General features: G+C 35.6%; 1 protein-coding gene across 1 annotated transcript in view; it reads right to left on the reverse strand.

The window, feature by feature from the left end:
- LOC145263864 (polycystin-1-like protein 1) overlaps window positions 1–22418 on the reverse strand; it is an 842774-nt gene that overhangs the window by 479884 nt on the left and 340472 nt on the right. Inside the window, exon 7 of the mRNA XM_080120938.1 lies at window positions 278–364. Within this exon, the coding sequence (XP_079977064.1) occupies window positions 278–364 (87 nt within the window). The remainder of the gene's footprint in view (window positions 1–277; window positions 365–22418) is intronic.

Consider the following 22418-nt stretch of genomic DNA (forward strand, 5'->3'; position numbering starts at 1 on the left):
TGTGCAGAACAGAAGACTTTGATGGTATGGTCACATTGAAAGAATTGATGAGATGTTTTGGGGTTAGTAGATGCAAAACAGTTATGGTAGGAGGTTCAGTTGACAGAGGAAGGCCAAAGAGGGCATGGAAGAAAATAAGGAGGGATAAATAAAGACCTGGCCAGAGAAATGTTAGTTTGGAAGTCAATTTTTCAAAGTGGTCCCACACATGCTGGCATGTAAAACGGATGTGTTGATGATGCATATTGAAGGCAAGCGTGGAAATTCAAGAACTTACCACAGTTAAGCTTTTATTTGTCTTTCCAAAACTGTTCTCCACGGACACGGACACAGTGTAAACTCCTAAATGTTTGAAAATGTGATCCTAGAAAAGAAAATCATATGTGAACAATGAAATATTGTCTAAGATTTGATAAAAAATAATTTATAAGGAAAAACCAAAAAAAAAAGAATCATCGTTTTGCAGTTATTTTTTTTATTTACTTTTTTTTTTAATGTATTTATTTTTTAATTTGGTTGGTTGGTTGTTTTGTTTTACGGCATATCAACCCTTTTCACGTTATTTAATGCCGAATCTGGTGATTTTGAAGAACGATTTTTTAATATAGTATATTTGTTTTTTAAGTCGTGTTCTATTTAACCCATAGTTGGGACCCTAACAGGTGCTACCACTCCGGGTCAGAGTGGACCTGGGAGCAATGGCAATTAAAGGGTGGCTCCACACTCCCTAAGGCCTGCAAACTGGGGCCCTCACCATCGGATATAGTTTAAGGTCATATCCAGGACCCTTTTTAATTTGGTTCCTTTACCGTTCAAGTATTTTAAGTTGAGAATCAAAGATGAGTGAACTAATTTAGTCATCCTAAATGGTCGAAAGTGTGTTCTACATCAATGTTGATAGCCCAAAGCTGCTAGACACACAGAGAAACAGTTGATGACTTGATGATGGGTGGCACAAGCAGGGTGGTGACAGTAGTTCAGTGGTTAAACAACATGGACCGACATTTTGAGCGCGCCAAGTTCAAATCCAGGTCGTTCCACAGAAACATGTTCATTTAGGGATGTTGGCAACCTTCACGTGGTTCATTTTGTAAGTACCCAATGTCATCTTAGAAGGAATTCTAACAAGAAAGACATCAGATAAACAGATGCGATTAATAATTCATATAAAACAAATGAATGATGCACAACAACAGTAATAGGGAGGTGACGGTGGCTCAATGGTTAACGACACGGAATGACAACCTGGTGTGTCAAGTTCGAATCCAAGCTGTTCCACAAACACTTTCACTTAAGCATGTTGGCAACCTTCACGTGGTCCCTCCCATAAGTACCGGATATCCTTTCTTTTCTTATTGTCATTTCATCCCCAACAAGACGCAGATCCACTTAATCGTGAGGGGCTACTATTTGGGACCAGATTTACAGGGATACTATTTATGGAGTTGGGCAGCAAGATATCTGTTCACATTACATTTGAATTTCTGCCTGTCAGTACAGACAGGGAAGCAGGGGTCAGGGAGGGAATTCCAAAGTGCAGCAGTCCAAGGGAGAAAGCTATTCAAGTAGATTGCTTTACGACATCTAGGAATCTCTACAATGTAGGGGTGGGATTCTGCTGCTTGTTGAGTGTCTAGAAAGAATTCTTAATGGAAAGATATCAGGGGAAACGAATGCTGTTACAGACAAAAGAAATAAACAAAAATCCGGAGCAATTTATTACATGTTACTCTCTTGCTGTCACATGTCCATCTTACCTGGATTTTACGTTTCTCTTTCTTCCGACTGCACTCTGGCCCATTCTTGCCTTCACTTTACACACCCATCTCGTCCAGCTTGACTTTGTTTCTTCCCAACCTCATGTTGCCCCTTTTTTCCTTTTTCTTTTTGTCCCAGCTTGCGCACATTTACTAACTTGCATACGCGTTCGAATGCTGCTTCTGCTGCTAATGCAATCACTTGCCATCCATCTATCTTTCGCTGCTGTTAATATTTTCCCACGTGCTCATATGCGCTATGTTGCACATCGAGTCAAGTTCTAATCAGGCAATCTTTGGCAACAAACATTCAGCAAAATGAACAGAAGTTGGAAGTCACCCATGAAACATCTAATCTTAGCATGATATGCAAAGATAAAAATAACGAGTATATATCCGTCCTGTCACAACAAATAAGGAAAGGAAAATCTATTTTCAAAGATACCAGGGAAACGAATGCCAACAAAATTATCATGGATATTGCTAAGCAAGCAAATAAGCAAAATGGCATCAGACAGAAATTAGAAGTTATTCATGAAACATCTAACCACAGCATGAAATGTAAAGACAAAAATATGATGTGTATTTATAAATTCACAATGGTAGCATGTCCTCGTTCTGTCAGCCATGACAAGATAGAAATCTTAAGTACATATTAATGGATAAAGTACTAGGCAAAATTTAGTTCTTAGTGACACTCTTTTGGAGGTCGAAGGTTCAATCCTCAGTGCAGGCGGTACTAAGAATACAATTGCAAATTATTAAAGATTGCGACCCGGTATGATCTCCGCTTTCTATTTTATAATTTTTTTTTTCTTTCCTTTTTTATTTTTTACCCTATATATTTCTCATTTTCTAGTTTGGAAGGTTTTCTTTCTTTCATTTTTCTTAATATGAACGACGATTTTTTTTTCTTCATTTCTAAGGTCCTTCGTGTTTTTTTTTGTTTTTTTTAATGTCCATACCTCCCCCTCCAATTAATCAAAGGACTATATTTGTGCACAGAACATGGCGCAAACATAAAAAAGAAAAAAAAAAAGAAAATCGCTGGTCAGAATCAAATATCGATTTCTCAGATGGAAAGGATTCACATTATCAAATCAGATCAAATTTGTTATCAAGAAATAGAAAAGTGTAACAAGCCATATAAAAAGGCGTGGAGGCCACTCGAGGATAAGAGTTGATGAGTGAACGGACAGACGAATGGGAGTGAATTACTAGGTTCAATCCCTCCTTTATCGGGCGGGGGGGGGGCAATAAAACCTATTTGGCATTTATTTTGTAACAAATATTTATAGCCGGTCAAGACATACACATACATTCATATAATGAAACAAATAAACATGTCAAGACATACATTCATATAATGAAACAAATAAACATGTCAAGACATACATTCATATAACGAAACAAACAAACATGTCAAGACATACATTCATATAATGAAACAAATAAACATGTCAAGACGTACATTCATATAATGAAACAAATAAACATGTCAAGACGTACATTCATATAACGAAATAAATAAACATGTCAAGACGTACATTCATATAACGAAACAAATAAACATGTCAAGACATACATTCATATAACGAAACAAACAAACATGTCAAGACATACATTCATATAATGAAACAAATAAACATGTCAAGACATACATTCATATAACGAAACAAACAAACATGTCAAGACATACATTCATATAACGAAACAAATAAACATGTCAAGACATACATTCATATAACGAAACAAACAAACATGTCAAGACATACATTCATATAATGAAACAAATAAACATGTCAAGACATACATTCATATAATGAAACAAATAAACATGTCAAGACGTACATTCATATAATGAAACAAATAAACATGTCAAGACATACATTCATATAACGAAATAAATAAACATGTCAAGACATACATTCATATAATGAAACAAATAAACATGTCAAGACATACATTCATATAATGAAACAAATAAACATGTCAAGACATACATTCATATAACGAAATAAATAAACATGTCAAGACATACATTCATATAATGAAACAAATAAACATGTCAAGACATACATTCATATAATGAAACAAATAAACATGTCAAGACATACATTCATATAATGAAACAAATAAACATGTCAAGACATACATTCATATAATGAAACAAATAAACATGTCAAGACATACATTCATATAACGAAATAAATAAACATGTCAAGACATACATTCATATAACAAAACAAATAAACATGTCAAGACATACATTCATATAACAAAACAAATACACATGTCAAGACATACATTCATATAATGAAACAAATAAACATGTCAAGACATACATTCATATAATGAAACAAATAAACATGTCAAGACGTACATTCATATAATGAAACAAATAAACATGTCAAGACATACATTCATATAACAAAACAAATAAACATGTCAAGACATACATTCATATAATGAAACAAATAAACATGTCAAGACATACATTCATATAACGAAACAAATAAACATGTCAAGAGGTACATTCATATAACGAAACAAATAAACATGTCAAGACGTACATTCATATAACGAAACAAATAAACATGTCAAGACATACATTCATATAACGAAACAAATAAACATGTCAAGACGTACATTCATATAACGAAACAAATAAACATGTCAAGAGGTACATTCATATAACGAAACAAATAAACATGTCAAGACGTACATTCATATAACGAAACAAATAAACATGTCAAGACATACATTCATATAACGAAACAAATAAACATGTCAAGACGTACATTCATATAACGAAACAAATAAACATGTCAAGACATACATTCATATAACAAAACAAATAAACATGTCAAGACATACATTCATATAATGAAACAAATAAACATGTCAAGACATACATTCATATAATGAAACAAATAAACATGTCAAGACGTACATTCATATAACGAAACAAATAAACATGTCAAGAGGTACATTCATATAACGAAACAAATAAACATGTCAAGACGTACATTCATATAACGAAACAAACAAACATGTCAAGACATACATTCATATAACGAAACCAACAAACATGTCAAGACATACATTCATATAACGAAACAAATAAACATGTCAAGACGTACATTCATATAACGAAACAAATAAACATGTCAAGACGTACATTCATATAACGAAACAAATAAACATGTCAAGACGTACATTCATATAACGAAACAAATAAACATGTCAAGACATACATTCATATAACGAAACAAATAAACATGTCAAGACATACATTCATATAACGAAACAAATAAACATGTCAAGACGTACATTCATATAACGAAACAAATAAACATGTCAAGACGTACATTCATATAACGAAACAAATAAACATGTCAAGACGTACATTCATATAACGAAACAAATAAACATGTCAAGACGTACATTCATATAATGAAACAAATAAACATGTCAAGATGTACATTCATATAATGAAACAAATAAACATGTCAAGACATACATTCATATAACGAAACAAATAAACATGTCAAGACATACATTCATATAATGAAACAAATAAACATGTCAAGACATACATTCATATAATGAAACAAATAAACATGTCAAGACGTACATTCATATAATGAAACAAATAAACATGTCAAGACATACATTCATATAACGAAATAAATAAACATGTCAAGACATACATTCATATAATGAAACAAATAAACATGTCAAGACATACATTCATATAATGAAACAAATAAACATGTCAAGACATACATTCATATAACGAAATAAATAAACATGTCAAGACATACATTCATATAATGAAACAAATAAACATGTCAAGACATACATTCATATAATGAAACAAATAAACATGTCAAGACATACATTCATATAATGAAACAAATAAACATGTCAAGACATACATTCATATAATGAAACAAATAAACATGTCAAGACATACATTCATATAACGAAATAAATAAACATGTCAAGACATACATTCATATAACAAAACAAATAAACATGTCAAGACATACATTCATATAACAAAACAAATAAACATGTCAAGACATACATTCATATAATGAAACAAATAAACATGTCAAGACATACATTCATATAATGAAACAAATAAACATGTCAAGACGTACATTCATATAATGAAACAAATAAACATGTCAAGACATACATTCATATAACAAAACAAATAAACATGTCAAGACATACATTCATATAATGAAACAAATAAACATGTCAAGACATACATTCATATAACGAAACAAATAAACATGTCAAGAGGTACATTCATATAACGAAACAAATAAACATGTCAAGACGTACATTCATATAACGAAACAAATAAACATGTCAAGACATACATTCATATAACGAAACAAATAAACATGTCAAGACGTACATTCATATAACGAAACAAATAAACATGTCAAGAGGTACATTCATATAACGAAACAAATAAACATGTCAAGACGTACATTCATATAACGAAACAAATAAACATGTCAAGACGTACATTCATATAACGAAACAAATAAACATGTCAAGACATACATTCATATAACGAAACAAATAAACATGTCAAGACGTACATTCATATAACGAAACAAATAAACATGTCAAGACATACATTCATATAACAAAACAAATAAACATGTCAAGACATACATTCATATAATGAAACAAATAAACATGTCAAGACATACATTCATATAATGAAACAAATAAACATGTCAAGACGTACATTCATATAACGAAACAAATAAACATGTCAAGAGGTACATTCATATAACGAAACAAATAAACATGTCAAGACGTACATTCATATAACGAAACAAACAAACATGTCAAGACATACATTCATATAACGAAACAAACAAACATGTCAAGACATACATTCATATAATGAAACAAATAAACATGTCAAGACATACATTCATATAACGAAACAAATAAACATGTCAAGACGTACATTCATATAACGAAACAAATAAACATGTCAAGACGTACATTCATATAACGAAACAAATAAACATGTCAAGACGTACATTCATATAACGAAACAAATAAACATGTCAAGACATACATTCATATAACGAAACAAATAAACATGTCAAGACATACATTCATATAACGAAACAAATAAACATGTCAAGACGTACATTCATATAACGAAACAAATAAACATGTCAAGACGTACATTCATATAACGAAACAAATAAACATGTCAAGACGTACATTCATATAACGAAACAAATAAACATGTCAAGACGTACATTCATATAATGAAACAAATAAACATGTCAAGATGTACATTCATATAATGAAACAAATAAACATGTCAAGACATACATTCATATAACGAAACAAATAAACATGTCAAGACGTACATTCATATAATGAAACAAATAAACATGTCAAGACATACATTCATATAATGAAACAAATAAACATGTCAAGACATACATTCATGTAACGAAACAAATAAACATGTCAAGACGTACATTCATATAATGAAACAAATAAACATGTCAAGAAGATCATTATTCTAAATGCCGGCCTTTTATCTTGATTCAAATACTCACCAGTTGAAATTCCATGGCTATCACTATGTATTACACGGGTAGATAAAGAATAAAACAGGTGGAAATATTTTTTGGCAAAAAAAAAAGTTGACCTCTGTTGAGCCCTAGGCAGAGGTTAAGAAATGCAAGCTATAACAAGCATGTCAGGTGTTGATTGCACAGAAGATGCGAATGTGTGAAAAAAAATATTGTACTGCAATTTGGTGAAAACACCTGACTTTTAATAAAAAAAACCAGAAATAAAACAGAGGCCACCAATCACAACAAGGCAGCCATATAGGCTTTGCAAATATAGTTAGCACGGCCATTATATATATATATATATATATATATATATATATATAGCATTTATAACTAGCTTCCATGTAATGCTGTTTCAATTAATGCCAGTACAAGCAAATTCATAGTTTCGCTATAATATTCATTTGTTAATATCTTTCTTCTGATGAGAAGAACACTTTTCTTTGAAACTCCGTGTATTAAGGAAATTTCAATATATCTTATTTGAGTATCCTGTGGAATAATAAATTAATGTAAAATATATTTTTACAGTTTTAAATTTTTATTCTTCTCCACTCCTCGCTCTCTCTCTCTCTCATATATATATATATATATATATATATATATATATATATATATATATAAAGGAAATATTGAAATAAAGAAAAAAAGTTAAACTTACAAAGTATGTACCTACTTCATTCGTTATCATTGCTTTATATCTCATATCGAGCATTTTATGATGATAGGTTCTTATATAAAATAATTATCAATATATTATTCAAATATATATATATATATATATATAATATATTTGATGCACGTAAAATAATATTTTATATATATATATATATATATGAATGTTACTTCTTGACAGAAGCTTGCTATCTCTCCAGGTTGATATCGGTCGTCCACGTGAACCTAGATGGTTCTCCCGCGCAATTATACTCTTGCATAATCGCTAACAAATGTGGCAGGAGAATTTGCCAGTATTTGCTGGTTCTTGTAGAGGGGCTATGAGTGTCCTGTCAAACCGCTTGCAGATTTACAGACATGTCCACAGATATTACAACAATACTCTGGTGGTCTGGGTGGCAGCACATCCTCATAAATTTGTTGGTTTTATCTAACCTTGTGTGACTTCACATAGTTCACTAAACCAGCTTTAGACAGAAGAAATCTGCCACAGATTGTACATTTCAGTTCTTATTGAAAGTCGGCAGGAACAGCAGATTCATCCTGCTTTCTGTATATATCTATATATATGTGTGTGTGTGTGTATATATATCTCTGGCAATCCGTCGATTCTGATGATGATGCGTAGGTTGGTTAGTGTCCGTGTTGAAGGTGCGATGTGAGTCCAATCGAAGCTCTGAAACCCAGGCCGCAGATGTGACACCTGATGGCAAGAAATCTGAGTAGTGGCATCCGTAGTTGCACTCTTTTTGCTTCCCAAGCAGCAATGCTTTGATCTCTAATGGCATCGGCTGCGACTGATACCAAGCTTCTCCAAACTATCCAATCTTCAGCTTTTCTTCTCCAGTCGTTGAATTGGTTTGTGTTTTTCAAATGTCTCTTGAACACGTCTTTATAGCACAGTTTCGATGCGCCTAGGGGTCGTGTACCTTCTTTGTAGTTCACTAACATGCGCGTGACATGTCCTGTCCATCTCAGTTGGTTTGTTACGATTATTTCTTCAGCACTGGGCATTTTAGCCTTTTCTAGTACTTCAAAATTTGATACACGGTCTTTCCAAGAGATACCCATTAGATGCCGGAGGTGCCTTTGTTGTATCAGGTTTAATCTCTTGAAGTGTCGTCTGTAGAGAGTCCAGGTTTCTGAGCTGTACAGGAGTGATGGTGGAACAATAGCTCTGCACACTTTCATCTTCGTCTTTAATCTGATTCCTCTCTGATTCTACAGATGGTCTCTCAATTTTCCGAAGGCTTTGGATCCGTTTTGACAGTTCTCTATCGATTTTTCCAGTGTTCGTAATGGTACTGCCCAGGTAGGTGAACTGTTCAATTTTCGCCAATGGGGTACCATTCAGGAAACTTCTCTGGGGCTAATCTTTGTGCCATGGGTGTCTTGAATCAAAACTTCATTCCGCTTGATGTTAATTATCAGTCCAAATTTCTTGGATGCCTCGGAAAATGCTATCACAATGTCTTGCATTGCTTGGGGCTATGGGTCACAAGTGCTGAATCATCAGCAAAGAGTATTTCCTTGATCACTAACTCATGTGTCCTGGTTTTTGCTCTCAAGCGTCTGAGGTTGGAAAGGTCACCATCACTTCTGGTTCAGATGTAGAGATTACTGAGTTCTTCAGACATGCTTTTCAGGACAGCAGCAAGGAAGATTGTAAACAGAGTTGGCGCAAGGACACAGCCTTGCTTGACGCCGTGTCCAATGCTTAAGGAGTCTGAGCATCCGTCGCCCCTGCAAATGCGAGCAATCATGCCATCATAGAAACTGCGCAGTACTCTTGTGAAAGTCTGTGGACAACTATAGCGTCTCAGTAACTTCCAAAGCATGTCTATCAACTGTGTCGATGGCCTTGCTAAAATCTACAAAGGTGACAACGAGAGATTGACGTTGTTCAATGGACTTTTCCTGTAATTTGAAGTTTAGATTTTACACGTTTGTACTTGAAATTAGAGTGAAAAGAGAGAAAGGCAGAGGGGGAAAGATGAAAAGGGTTAGAAGTGGAGGATAGAGAGGCGCATGTTCGAACCGTGTAAGAGTCTTGTTTCACTTTATCGTATTTCTTGTTTATTCCTAGCCTCGTGGATTAAATCTTTTGTTTAGTGATATTACTCTTGCAAACGTTAGCATCAACTTGAAAAGCAGGAAAGAGAGAGACAGAAAGAGTAAGAGAGAGAGAGACAGAAAGAGACACACAAATAGACAGAAAGAGACACACAGAGACAGAGAGAGAGAGAGAAAGAGTCAGAGAGAGAGAGAAAGACAGAGTCAGAGAGAGAGAGAGAGAGAAAGATAGAGTCAGAGAGAGAGAGAGAGAAAGATAGAGTCAGAGAGAGAGAGAGAGAAAGATAGAGTCAGAGAGAGAGAGAAAGATAGAGTCAGAGAGAGAGAGAGAGAGAGAAAGATAGAGAGAGAGAGAGAAAGATAGAGAAAGATAGAGAGAGAGAGAGAAAGATAGAGAAAGAGAGGGAAAGATAGAGAGAGAGAGGGAAAGATAGAGAGAGAGAGAGAGAGAAAGATAGAGAGAGAAAGATAGAGAGAGAGAAAGATAGAGAGAGAGAGAAAGATAGAGAGAGAGAGAGAGGGAAAGATAGAGAGAGGGAAAGATAGAGAGAGAGGGAAAGATAGAGAGAGAGGGAAAGATAGAGAGAGAGGGAAAGATAGAGAGAGAGGGAAAGATAGAGAGAGAGGGAAAGATAGAGAGAGAGGGAAAGATAGAGAGAGAGAGAGAGGGAAAGATAGAGAGAGAGAGAGAGGGAAAGATAGAGAGAGAGAGAGGGAAAGATAGAGAGAGAGAGAGGGAAAGATAGAGAGAGAGAGAGGGAAAGATAGAGAGAGAGAGAGGGAAAGATAGAGAGAGAGAGAGTGAAAGATAGAGAGAGAGAGTGAAAGATAGAGAGAGAGAGAGGGAAAGATAGAGAGAGAGAGAGGGAAAGATAGAGAGAGAGAGAGAGGGAAAGATAGAGAGAGAGAGAGAGGGAAAGATAGAGAGAGAGTGAAAGATAGAGAGAGAGAGAGTGAAAGATAGAGAGAGAGAGAGTGAAAGATAGAGAGAGAGAGAGGGAAAGATAGAGAGAGAGAGAGGGAAAGATAGAGAGAGAGAGAGAGAGGGAAAGATAGAGAGAGAGAGGGAAAGATAGAGAGAGAGAGAGAGGGAAAGATAGAGAGAGAGAGAGGGAAAGATAGAGAGAGAGAGAGAGAGGGAAAGATAGAGAGAGAGAGAGGGAAAGATAGAGAGAGAGAGAGAGGGAAAGATAGAGAGAGAGAGGGAAAGATAGAGAGAGAGAGAGAGGGAAAGATAGAGAGAGAGAGAGGGAAAGATAGAGAGAGAGAGAGGGAAAGATAGAGAGAGAGAGAAAGATAGTCAAAGTGAGTAAAATAGAGCCACAGAGAGAGTAAAATAGTCAGAGAGATATAGATAGAGAGAAAAAGTAAGATGGAATAACAGAGAGAGACAGAGATAGAAAGTGAAAGTGAGAGACAGAAATAGAGATACAGAAATAGAGAGAAGGATGGAGAGCCATAGACATCAGGTGAAGAATTAAGCAAGCACTGAGTGTTCAGTAATTTCCATCATAAAAAATCCTACACTGATTCACTTAGTATTTGACATTGATGTAGCACCTGACCAGTATTTTGCAACTAGTGGCTTAGGGCTGGGGGTGAAGATGAGCAGAACCTTTGGGGTTGGGGAAAGCTCCTGTATGAGACGGGACGGGGGGGGGAGAAGAAGGGTTGGGAGGTCCATAATTTGGGGTCTGATGAAAGCCAGGGCTTCACTACCCACAACAGCCAAACACCTCTCCTCATCCAAGCATAGACTAAACAAACTTGAAATAGAACCGACTCCATTCGCATGGATTTATTAAAGTAGAAACAAGTAACTGGTTAATTTGTAGTCAGAGACAAACGTACAGACATTATAGATTTTAGTGGTGGGAGGGGAATGAACTGGGCGAATGTTTGCTTTGCCATGACAGGCGTCAGCAAGTTGAAACCTCGATGGAAAGAAACTTAATCATATTGAATGGGGAAGCAAGTTCAAATTCATGGTTGGGTTTAGAAAGTGCATGTTAATGCCCGTGCAACGATTAATGGGTACCAGACTTGTGGGATTAAAGGTATAAGGACTGATCCCACAGAATTGACAAAATTATAACCAGACCCTTCTACAATGGACAAAATACACAGACCCCTCTCGAGTGGACAAAATACACAGACCCCTCTCGAGTGGACAAAATACACAGACCCCTCTCGAGTGGACAAAATACACAGACCCCTCTCGAGTGGACAAAATACACAGACCCCTCTCGAGTGGACAAAATACACAGACCCCTCATACTCAGGAAGTGAAAAAAATATTCAAATATACATTCTAGTGGGTGATGATCTCTTCTTAATCCACAGAAGAGGGTTAGACTTTGTCTTTCTCTACTCTAATATTTTATATAGTAGCTGCTCGATTCAGCTTCAATCTCCAGTTTTACCATGGAAAACATTCACAGCAAGAACTCATCTTCTACCTTCACTACAAAGAACTTTTCTTCTGCATACCTAAAACCAAAGTGAATTTTCATGAACATTCTCTCTAAGAAGCAGAACACATCACCCCAGAACTACTTCCCTGCAGATTATAACATCGGAAAATCAAATAAAGTAAGCAAATGAAAATCTCTTTTTATCCGAGTGTTCATTTGTAAATCAGTGTGTGCGAGAAGATGCCTCAAGAAATGTTGGGTCAACACATTGCAGAAAGTAATTACGCTGTATTGATGCTATGCTACAGAGTGGAACGATAAATTTGTTGCTCTAAAGAAAACACTACAGCTTTAATTTAAAACTTATTGAAAAAAATTAATTTAGGTAACTTGATTATATAATAGAGATGATATCTATTCAATGTAGCCGCCTTCCGCCTCAATCACCACCCTGATATGTCCAGAACTGGAGCATGCTTTTTCTACAAGCGCTGGTGAGAGCTCAATGAATATTCAGTGGATGGCAGTGATCCGACTGTCTTTGGTGTTGTAGGAAGTCATGTTGGTGATGTTCTTGACATATGACCAAATGAAGTAGTTCAGGAGGAAGAGGGGGTGGCAGTGAGAGAAGGGTACAAAGTTGTAGCACTCCTTCTAAAGCTAGGTCTGAGTCTCTTTGGACTTTTGGGCCAGGGCAGAATCTTGATGCTACATTCAGGTTCTGCTAGCGGCCACCTGATTGCACCAAGGGATTACCACATCCAGGTACACTTTGGTGTTGATTTTCAAGCCAACTTTGAAGATGTGAGGTGGCATGATGTGGCCCTCACTTGAACCCACACCAAAGACTATAACCATGGCCAGAAACTATTTTCATCACTTTAGACACATCCCTGTTATTCGTGGCAATCCAGTGATGCATTTTGAGGGTGCTGGCAATGGTCCTGTTGTCATAACTTGGATCGGTAGAGAGCATGAGTTGTACAGTGGTGTATCTCTGATCTTGCTCGTTGAACACTGCGTCACTTTCAGACATGATAGAAGGCTCCTATCGATGTTGGGGGGATTTTGTACACAACTGACCAACTAGTAGATGGTCAACAACACGGCTCAAAGTCACGTAAGTTTTAACCTTTTGTACCCACTTGTCGATAGCTCAAATGGTAGCGATGTTGGAGAGAGATATAACAAATACGGCTAGAGTGCTAAGCGTTCTGATTTTTCTAGCAGATCCTATCCAAGTCTGGCCCTGTCGGTAGGGCATTAGAATACGCCGACTGCCCCCCCCCCTGCAGAGGGTAAAAGTCACTCAATGGGGGTCCTGGATATGACCTTAAACTATATCCAGTGGTGAGGCCCCAGCTTGTGGGCTTTGGGGAGTGTGGAGCCACCCTTTAATTACCATTGCTCCTAGGTCCACTCTGATCCGGAGTGGTAGTACCTCTTAGGGTCCCAACTATGGGTTGAATAGAAACCAACGTGAAAACAACAAATATATTCTATTAAAAAAATTTTTTCTTCAAAATCTTTGGATTCAGCATTAAATAACCTGAAAAGGGTTGATATGCCGTAAAACAAAAACAACCAACCAACCTATCAAAGTCATATTTTTCATATAATTTTTGAAATGATTATGATATTATATAATAATCCATAGAGAATTGGCTCTATAATAATAAATAAGAAATCTTGCATGAATTAAGATATAATTTATGCATATTTTACAACCGGGCAACGCCGGGTGGCCTGATAGTGCATCGATATAAAACGTGATACGATTTAAAGTCACACATGCACAAACTCATGAGTACTGAAAAAATATAAATGCAGCAGATGCTATGAAAATAAAAAGACACTTGGACATTTTATTGGTATCAAATGTTCAATCCCTTGTCTTTTTGGCCCAAACCCGACCTTGCAAAAGCTAGTTCCATCCAATCAATTCAGAGACAATGGTGAACAATTGGTTGGAAAGGTCAGCCATCTTTAATATATTTAATGTACCGCATAGAAAAATTGAAATTGTTAGGACTTTATTTTTTAATGAATAAATCGTTTTGTGTGCATGTTTTTTTTTTTTTTTTGTTTTTTTACAGAAAACAATTAGACTAATTATGAGAATTGAGGCCAATATTTTTATTTGGTTTCAAATAGTTTTGTTTTTCTTTTATTTAAGAAAAAAATAAAAAGGAAAGTTGTAATATTTTCATAGAAGATACAGAATTTCGTGGTTAGAGAATGAATGTGGTGGTTTTAAGCAAATTTGAAAGTTTCCAACCCTGTCTATGTTAAAAATAGCTTTCTAAAACCTCGTGTATTTTGAGTTATTTGGAGTTATCTCCCTTATTCATTCAGGTTATTTTCAAAATGGTGTTGCCACATCATCACTGTTCATTTAGTCACAAAATTTGTTTTTCTTGCATTCAATTTTTTGCTGACTTCTCATCCTCACAGTTGCTGCTGCTGCTCTGGTTAACCACTTCTCCGGCCGCAACAGGATAGGAATACCGAGTCTTGTAACTGTATCTCCAGTAATTACTGCCTTCCATAGTTGTTGTCATCTCACCACGCTTCAGCTAAGTAATCCTTTGGACTGCTTTAGGTAGGATTGAAGCCACTACCTTCAGACAATATTCATCTGAAACCGTACAGACCCAACACCTCCCTCCATTGTGCCATGGGCCCTCGAAGAAGGCCAGAGGAACAGTTGGCCGAAACATGGTGAAGCAACAATAACTATGAAGATGAGGATAACAGTCCGCAAAAAGAATGAATTCACAAAATTATGAAGTCTCATCTCAAGGATTGAAAAAAAAAAATAAATAAAAAACAAATAATTTGATTTTCTTATTTAAAACAAAAATCGGTATTTAATTGGAGAAGTTATATATATTTAAACATTTGTTTGGTTTGTCCGTTCAAGCTTTTTGAGGTCTAAACCAGTTTTCATGTACAGCAGATTTTTGTTTGCTGTAAATAGTCGAGTGATCAAACGGTCTATAAAAGCGTAAGAATACAAAAATTTGTTTGTCTCTTTCTTAAAACAATCCCACAACCTGCTTTTCCCACCTAACCAGTTGGAGTTAATACCTCATCCCATATGGGAGTAAGCAAAGAAAAAGCAGGCCAGGGAAAACTGGATGACTCCGTTGAAAATGGCCTCTGAAATCTAAATGAGTTTTGTGAAATTTGGTCTGACATTCACTCTTCATCTGAAATAGAAGACTTACATGAAATCGGTTGCCAATATAGCTAAAAAAAAAAAAAAAAAAAAAAAAAATGGTTGGATCATTCTACCACTCAAGTAGATATCTCATTGCCGATGCAATCCTCTACCTGTATAAGAGCCAAGTATGTCCTAAAATTGAGTACTGTTGCCACATCTGGGCAGGAGCTGCTCGGAATAACCTATCCCGTCTTGACAGAGTTCACAACCAACTTTGTAATCTAGTAGGTGATGCTTTTTTTTCTTTTTTGCAACCTATTTCCCACAGAAGAGACGTTGCAAGCTTGTCTTTGTTCTATCATTATTTTCGTGGCAAGTGCTCGACTGAGCACCAATCTATGCCCCCCTCCCATCAATCTTTCACAACCTCCCCCCCAAAAAAAACATTTGTTTAACCAAAACCAAAAACCAGTATCAAAAATTTCCCCACTCATTATCGGTGCCTAAAGCTAAACGTAGATTCCACAAACAAAGCTTCTTCCCTAGAACTGCCTGTCTGTAGAACTGTTCCGCCGGTCTGCTTTCCAGTTGACTACAATAGTCATCTTCAAGTCTAATGTAAACAATTAAATAACCAACTTATACTAAATTTCAATCGCAAAGGATTACTATGCTATTGTCTTAATGACTACTGTACACACAGTCACCCTTATCTTGGAGTGGCCTCCGACACTTGATGTGTGGTAACCCCTTTGTAAAAAAAAAAAAAAAAAAAAAAAAATTCGGTTTTGCTATGGCCAACATAAAACTTATATCTAATATGAAAGAAGATAAAGCAAGTGCTCTGACGAACAATACCCTCAACAAATCCGACAAGCAGCAAAATCACACCCCTACACTAAAGATCCCTAGATGCTGTAAAGCCTTCAACTCAAATAGCTTTTTTCCTCTGATTGGTGCACTTTGGAATCCCCTCCCGGACCCCTGCTTCCCTGATATGTATATATGTTCAAGTGTAATGTGAACAGAAATTTTGCTGCCAAACTTCCAAAATAATATCTCTACAAATCTGGTCCCAAATAGTAGCCCCTCACGACTAAGTGGCCCTGTGCCTTTGGGTGAAATGACTAAAAAAAAAAAAAAAAAAAAAAGTAGAACGTCAAGGAGAAGAAGATTCCTGCAGATCTTTGGCAGAACTGACAATCAGATGAAGAGAAATGGTTTACTAGGAATTAATATCGGATACCACAGACATGAATCTTTTCGACTTAGCATGCTGTGCTTCAGAATAGTATAAACTAAACATTAATCAGAAGTGATTTTTCCAGGGCATTCATCATCAAGGCCGAATATCAGCTGCTGTGATATTGTAAACAAACACGGATGAAATTTGATGAACAATTTTTTGTTTTTTGCGAATTAGTCCACCAGGCAAATTATTTCTCATCTATTATATATAAATCTCACATGTTTGCATGCATGTCCCTTTCGAATTTTTTGCTGCATGGGCTGCTTCGTTTTTTTTTTTTATTACAGTTTAAATAGCTACATGTTCCTAACTTTTGAACATGTAGCTACTATTTTCGATTTGTCCAAAATTTTTCAACTTGTAAATATGCAGGTCTTCCCAGATTCAGTAGCTTTCGACACACACAACTCGGGAACGTATCGAGTCTCATACAACCTGCATTTTTTATATTTTCCCTTTTGGCACATTTACATTTAATTCTATTGTTTCTACCTCCAATGCTTTAACTGAGAATCTATCACCAACGATTATTTTTTCTGACACATCTAATTTTCGAAAGTTAATAAATTTCTTCCGATTCGACGAATGTGTGTGTGTTTAAATTTGTGTGTGTGTGTAATATATGTATACATGTGTGTATATAATGTGTGTATTTGATTAAAAAGAGAAAGAGATATACAATGTGGGTAAATGAACAAACGTTTCAAATCAGATACTGCTGTATCAGCAACAATCAGAGAAGGTAACCATCAGCACAAGTCAAGAGGGCCATTCCACTAACAGATTATATATAGACCAAACTAGCAATACTTTCAAGCAAAGTTATACTAGCCATAAAAGTTCTCTCGCGAATCCGAAGTATATAGTAATAAGACATCACTGACTGCATATTACAGTGAACTAACAAGAAAAAAAAAAACTAAACACCAATTGTTAACTGGGAAATCCTGAAAAAAAAAAAAAAAATCCTGACAAGATCGGTATTATTATGAAGTTCGATGTCTCGGACCACAAGTATTGAAAAACCTGCATATATATATATATATATATATATATATATATATATATATATATATATATATATATACACACACACACACACACACACAAAGGGAAAGAGCTAAATGCTCAGCAGCCTTACAATCGACTGCATCACTGAATCCAAACTCTCATACTATGTGTCAACTCATTTGGAAGTCTCTTGCAGGACTTAAAAGTCACCTGAGGCTAAAGCATGAATGAATGAAAAAAATAAGTTGTTGGAACCTCAGACGTCGAAATACTGATGTAATGGAATAACCTAACATCCCTTCATAGATGAAATGAACTATGTATATATTGACCCTCTCACGTGACTGAGGCCGAAGGAAAAAAGACAGTCAGAGAATAAGAAAAGATGTCGAGTTACTCTTACGCCATTTGTATTATTCCCTTGTAAATAAACCCCTTTGTCTTTCACCCATAACCGCGTGTTTCTTGCTGTATTCTTATTTAAAGTAAGGATATAACAAATATATCACATGATGAGAGAGGTCACATCGCGGAATACCGTTAATAACAGGAGGAAAACATGTTCAGATACGTATTAACATTGCATTTCTTTCAATAAGTCTGATGAAATGCCAACCTCGACAATTTTAGAACAATATAGTTTTAAATTGTTTAGTTGATGTCGAAACAATTGTAACATTCGAAAAAATACAAATATGTTTATATGAATGCTCGATTACAGAAATGTTAATCTTTTTTCTTTTTTTTTTACACAGTGATCACCACTTATCAAGGTCCGGAAGCCACTCAGGGATAAGGGTTATTGCAAGTACATTACGTTAGTGTGGAGATTTGTTGAAGTGTTTACTTAAGGGGGCGGTTCATTAGGAATTTGTTAACGTTGGACTTGAACACATCCAAGTTGTAGTCCGGTGGGAAGCAGGCAGACGGAACAGAGTTCCACAGGCGTGCAGTTCTAAGAAAGAAGCTTTGTTCATGGAATCCGCGTTTTGATTTAGGCACAGATAAAGAGTGGGGGAAACTTTTGACAGTGGATTCAGCTAGACAGGTGTTTTTCGTGAAAGATTAGCGAGGGGGGACCAGAGATTGGAGTTCAGACGAGCACCTGCCATGGAAATAACGATAAAACAAGGATAGGCTTGCAACGTCTCTTTTGTGGGAGAGAGGTTGCAGGGTGGAGAAAAGGGCATTCCCCACTAAGCCACAAAGTCTATTTTGTACTCTGTCAAGGCAGGATAGGCTGTTTTTAGCAGCTCCTGTCCAGATATGGCAGCAGTATTCCATCCTTGGACGTACTTGGCTTTTATATAAATCATGTTGCTTAATATTTTAGTCCATTTACCCGGCTTAATTTTTATTGATATATATATATACATTGCCACTGGCGAATAGATTTTAATATATTAAACCTTTGGGAAAAATTTTCTTATCACATATCGAATCTCAGGTGAATAGGCTAAATAATCTATAGGAAAGGGGGAAGGTACAGAAATTTAGATGGTTGTCCAGGTTGTACTATGGGATGGGGTAGGGGGTCTACTGTAAGTGCAGTGTGCCCACCCCCTTGCTCTTTAGACAAAGTATAACAAAGTAAGCAGGGTTCCCATGCAATGTGAGGTTAACCACAGGGAAAGGGGTCAGGAACAGTACCTAAATGACCTCTTTACTAGAGAAGAGGCTAAAGAAATTGGGAAGGGGCTTAACATGCATGGAGAAAGGAGGAGTAAAGTGGACATGTAACAGAGAGAGAGAGAAAAGGACAGTGGTTAAAAAAAAAAAAAAAAAAAAAAGCAGTGGACCAGTGGTAAAAATAATCGGGGATAGGGGCGAACAAAGCTGTAAGCTAAATCACTTGAAGTAATTATGTAATAATAAAAAATGTCACAAAATAAAGCCAACCAAAAATGTCACAAAATAAAGCCCCCTCTCTCCCCCGCCTAAAAAAATGTTACGAAATAAAACACCCCAAAAATGTCACAGATTGATACATCCGGAAGACGCGAGAGTTAGCCAACCATATTGAAAAAAAAAATGAATAAATAATATGCTGCTCTTAGCACTGGTATTCAACCAGACATTATATATATATATATATATATATATATATATATATATATATATATATATATATATATATATATATATATATTATATACACACACACACACATTGGGGAGAGACTTCAAAGAGAGAAAGAGGGAATAAAATATAAGTAAAAAATATGAAACATCACCTTAAATGGAAAATGTTACAATAAAACCTAATTGAGGGAGAAAACAAAATCTTTATTAAAGCAGCTTCTCCCAGACAACACGTTTCCAATTTAAGCAAAGGAATGGCGAAGATTTAGGAATGCTAAGGTGGCCCAGAGTTGTTGTTTTTTTTTCTTTTACCTTTTCTAAAACCTGCCTTAAATCGTTTCATAATACTGGGTCCATCAAATTTAAATTGACCTTCCATCAAACTAACCGCCAGTAGCAGCGGAGAGGAAGTGAGTGTAGAAAAAAAAAAAAAAAAAAAAAAAAAAAAAAAAAAAAAAACAGATTGTTCATTTGTGGGATCTCGTATCAAAAGAAGGCTTGGAACAAAAAATAAAAATAAAAATAAAATAAAATAATAAAATAAGTAATCCCCCATCACTAGGGGAAAAAAAAAAAAAACGGCTAAAAGAGTAGCGCCTGGGTGGGTGGGGATAGAAGAAATAACTAAAAATAAATAAGTAAAAGGTGGTGCAGGGGTGGGAGAAGGTGTAGGTGGATAATATGGAAAGGAAGTGGACTAAAGAATGAAGAGTCGGTGGCGGCGGGCGGTGCGGTGGAGGTGTATTCTGTTGGTCCCAACCTTCTTCCCGACCTTCTCTCCAAACTGCCCGCCTCTTTGCACCCAACCTTGATTCTAAAGACATCTCCAAACATGCCACAATCCATCAATATGCACTAAAGTGCAACATTTTTACTCCTGCCTCATGAAATATGTATTGTCTTGGCATTATAAATCATACTTCTTACCCAACTTCCTCCGTTAAAAGAGGAGGAGAGAAAAGGGGAGATGGTAATATGCGTTGGGAACGGACGGGGGAGGGGAGATACGGAGTGGAAGGTCCGATCACATTTCCTGGGTTTGAGTTTAAGCTTGTGTGTGTGTGTACAGGTAGGGGTAAGGCGAAGGCGGGTGTCACGGAATGACACACACCGTCGTGCGTACAAAATAATAATAATAATAATAATAAAAATAAAAAATAAATAAAAATAAAATAAAATAAAGAAAAATCACGTTTGGCTGTGGAAGTGTGCCCATATACTAGACTTCTTTCTTCTGTTTTTAATATATATTACCCCTCACACACAATATATATATATATATATATATATATATATATATATATATATATATATATATATATATATATATATATATATAATAGAAAAGTCAGCATATTGTAGAATTAAATTTGCAATATTTTATTTAAGACAAGGAATACAAAATAAAAATCTCACCTGCGTGTTTAAATGTAGGTATGTTCGCCTAAAACTTTCGACAGAGGCGGCGTATTTTCATGAGATCGGTACCGTTTTGAAGCTCGACCGAAAAATTGGCTAAAAACATTAATTTCTTCACCGACCACTTTTCTACATCTAGCGGTTGCTTTTTTCGCCAATATTTTCAAAAGTCATGTCCCCTTTTTGATTGACTACCCTTAATTTAAACCTTCGCCACTTCCGGTTTGGAGATGGACGCAACGGCAAAAACGTCACTTTTTTTTTCATGTGGTTTTTCATGTGGTTTTCTTCTCCGTGGTACGGGTTCGAACTTGCCTAACTACTACCACTTTTTTTTTTTTTTTTTTTTTTTTTTGCTTAACATAACACACACCTTCAAACACGAGGGCAACGCCGGGCACCCAGGCTAGTACAAAATAAAGGTTAAAACTTCCATACTCCATGGACTTTCAAAGAAAGGCTTTTCTCCTCAGAGGCAAAAGTTAACAAAAAGGTAAGTATTAATAAGTATCTATTTTTGCTGGCCAGCTCAATTTTTGAAAATAGTCGAGAAAGAAAAACAAATTTATAGATAAAATGAAAAGGGAATACTCAGCAAAGTCCGATGTGTATGGTTGTAAATACCCAGTGATATCCAAAAGTTCGCAATAGGTGGGGGGGGGCGATTAACGAGTCGAAAAAAATCAAAAGGACCCCTTCCTAGGGGCTAACAATTGATCTCTAAATGAGATACATAGATATTCGAATATTCCATTAAAGTTCTACTATACCTTTCAAATATTGGTAAAGTTAAGAATTTTTAATTTTCTTCTTTCCCCCCAATTGACCAATTAAATATGTTATAGTAAATCTTTCTCATAGTCTCTTGATTTTACTGGATTCCAAAACCAGAATTTATCTAGTCTGGTGGAGTATCCAGCTTTGTGCTGTTACA

Source organism: Euprymna scolopes, chromosome 39, assembly GCF_053919585.1.
Source record: "Euprymna scolopes isolate OS-2025 chromosome 39, ASM5391958v1, whole genome shotgun sequence".
NCBI lineage: Eukaryota > Metazoa > Mollusca > Cephalopoda > Sepiida > Sepiolidae > Euprymna > Euprymna scolopes.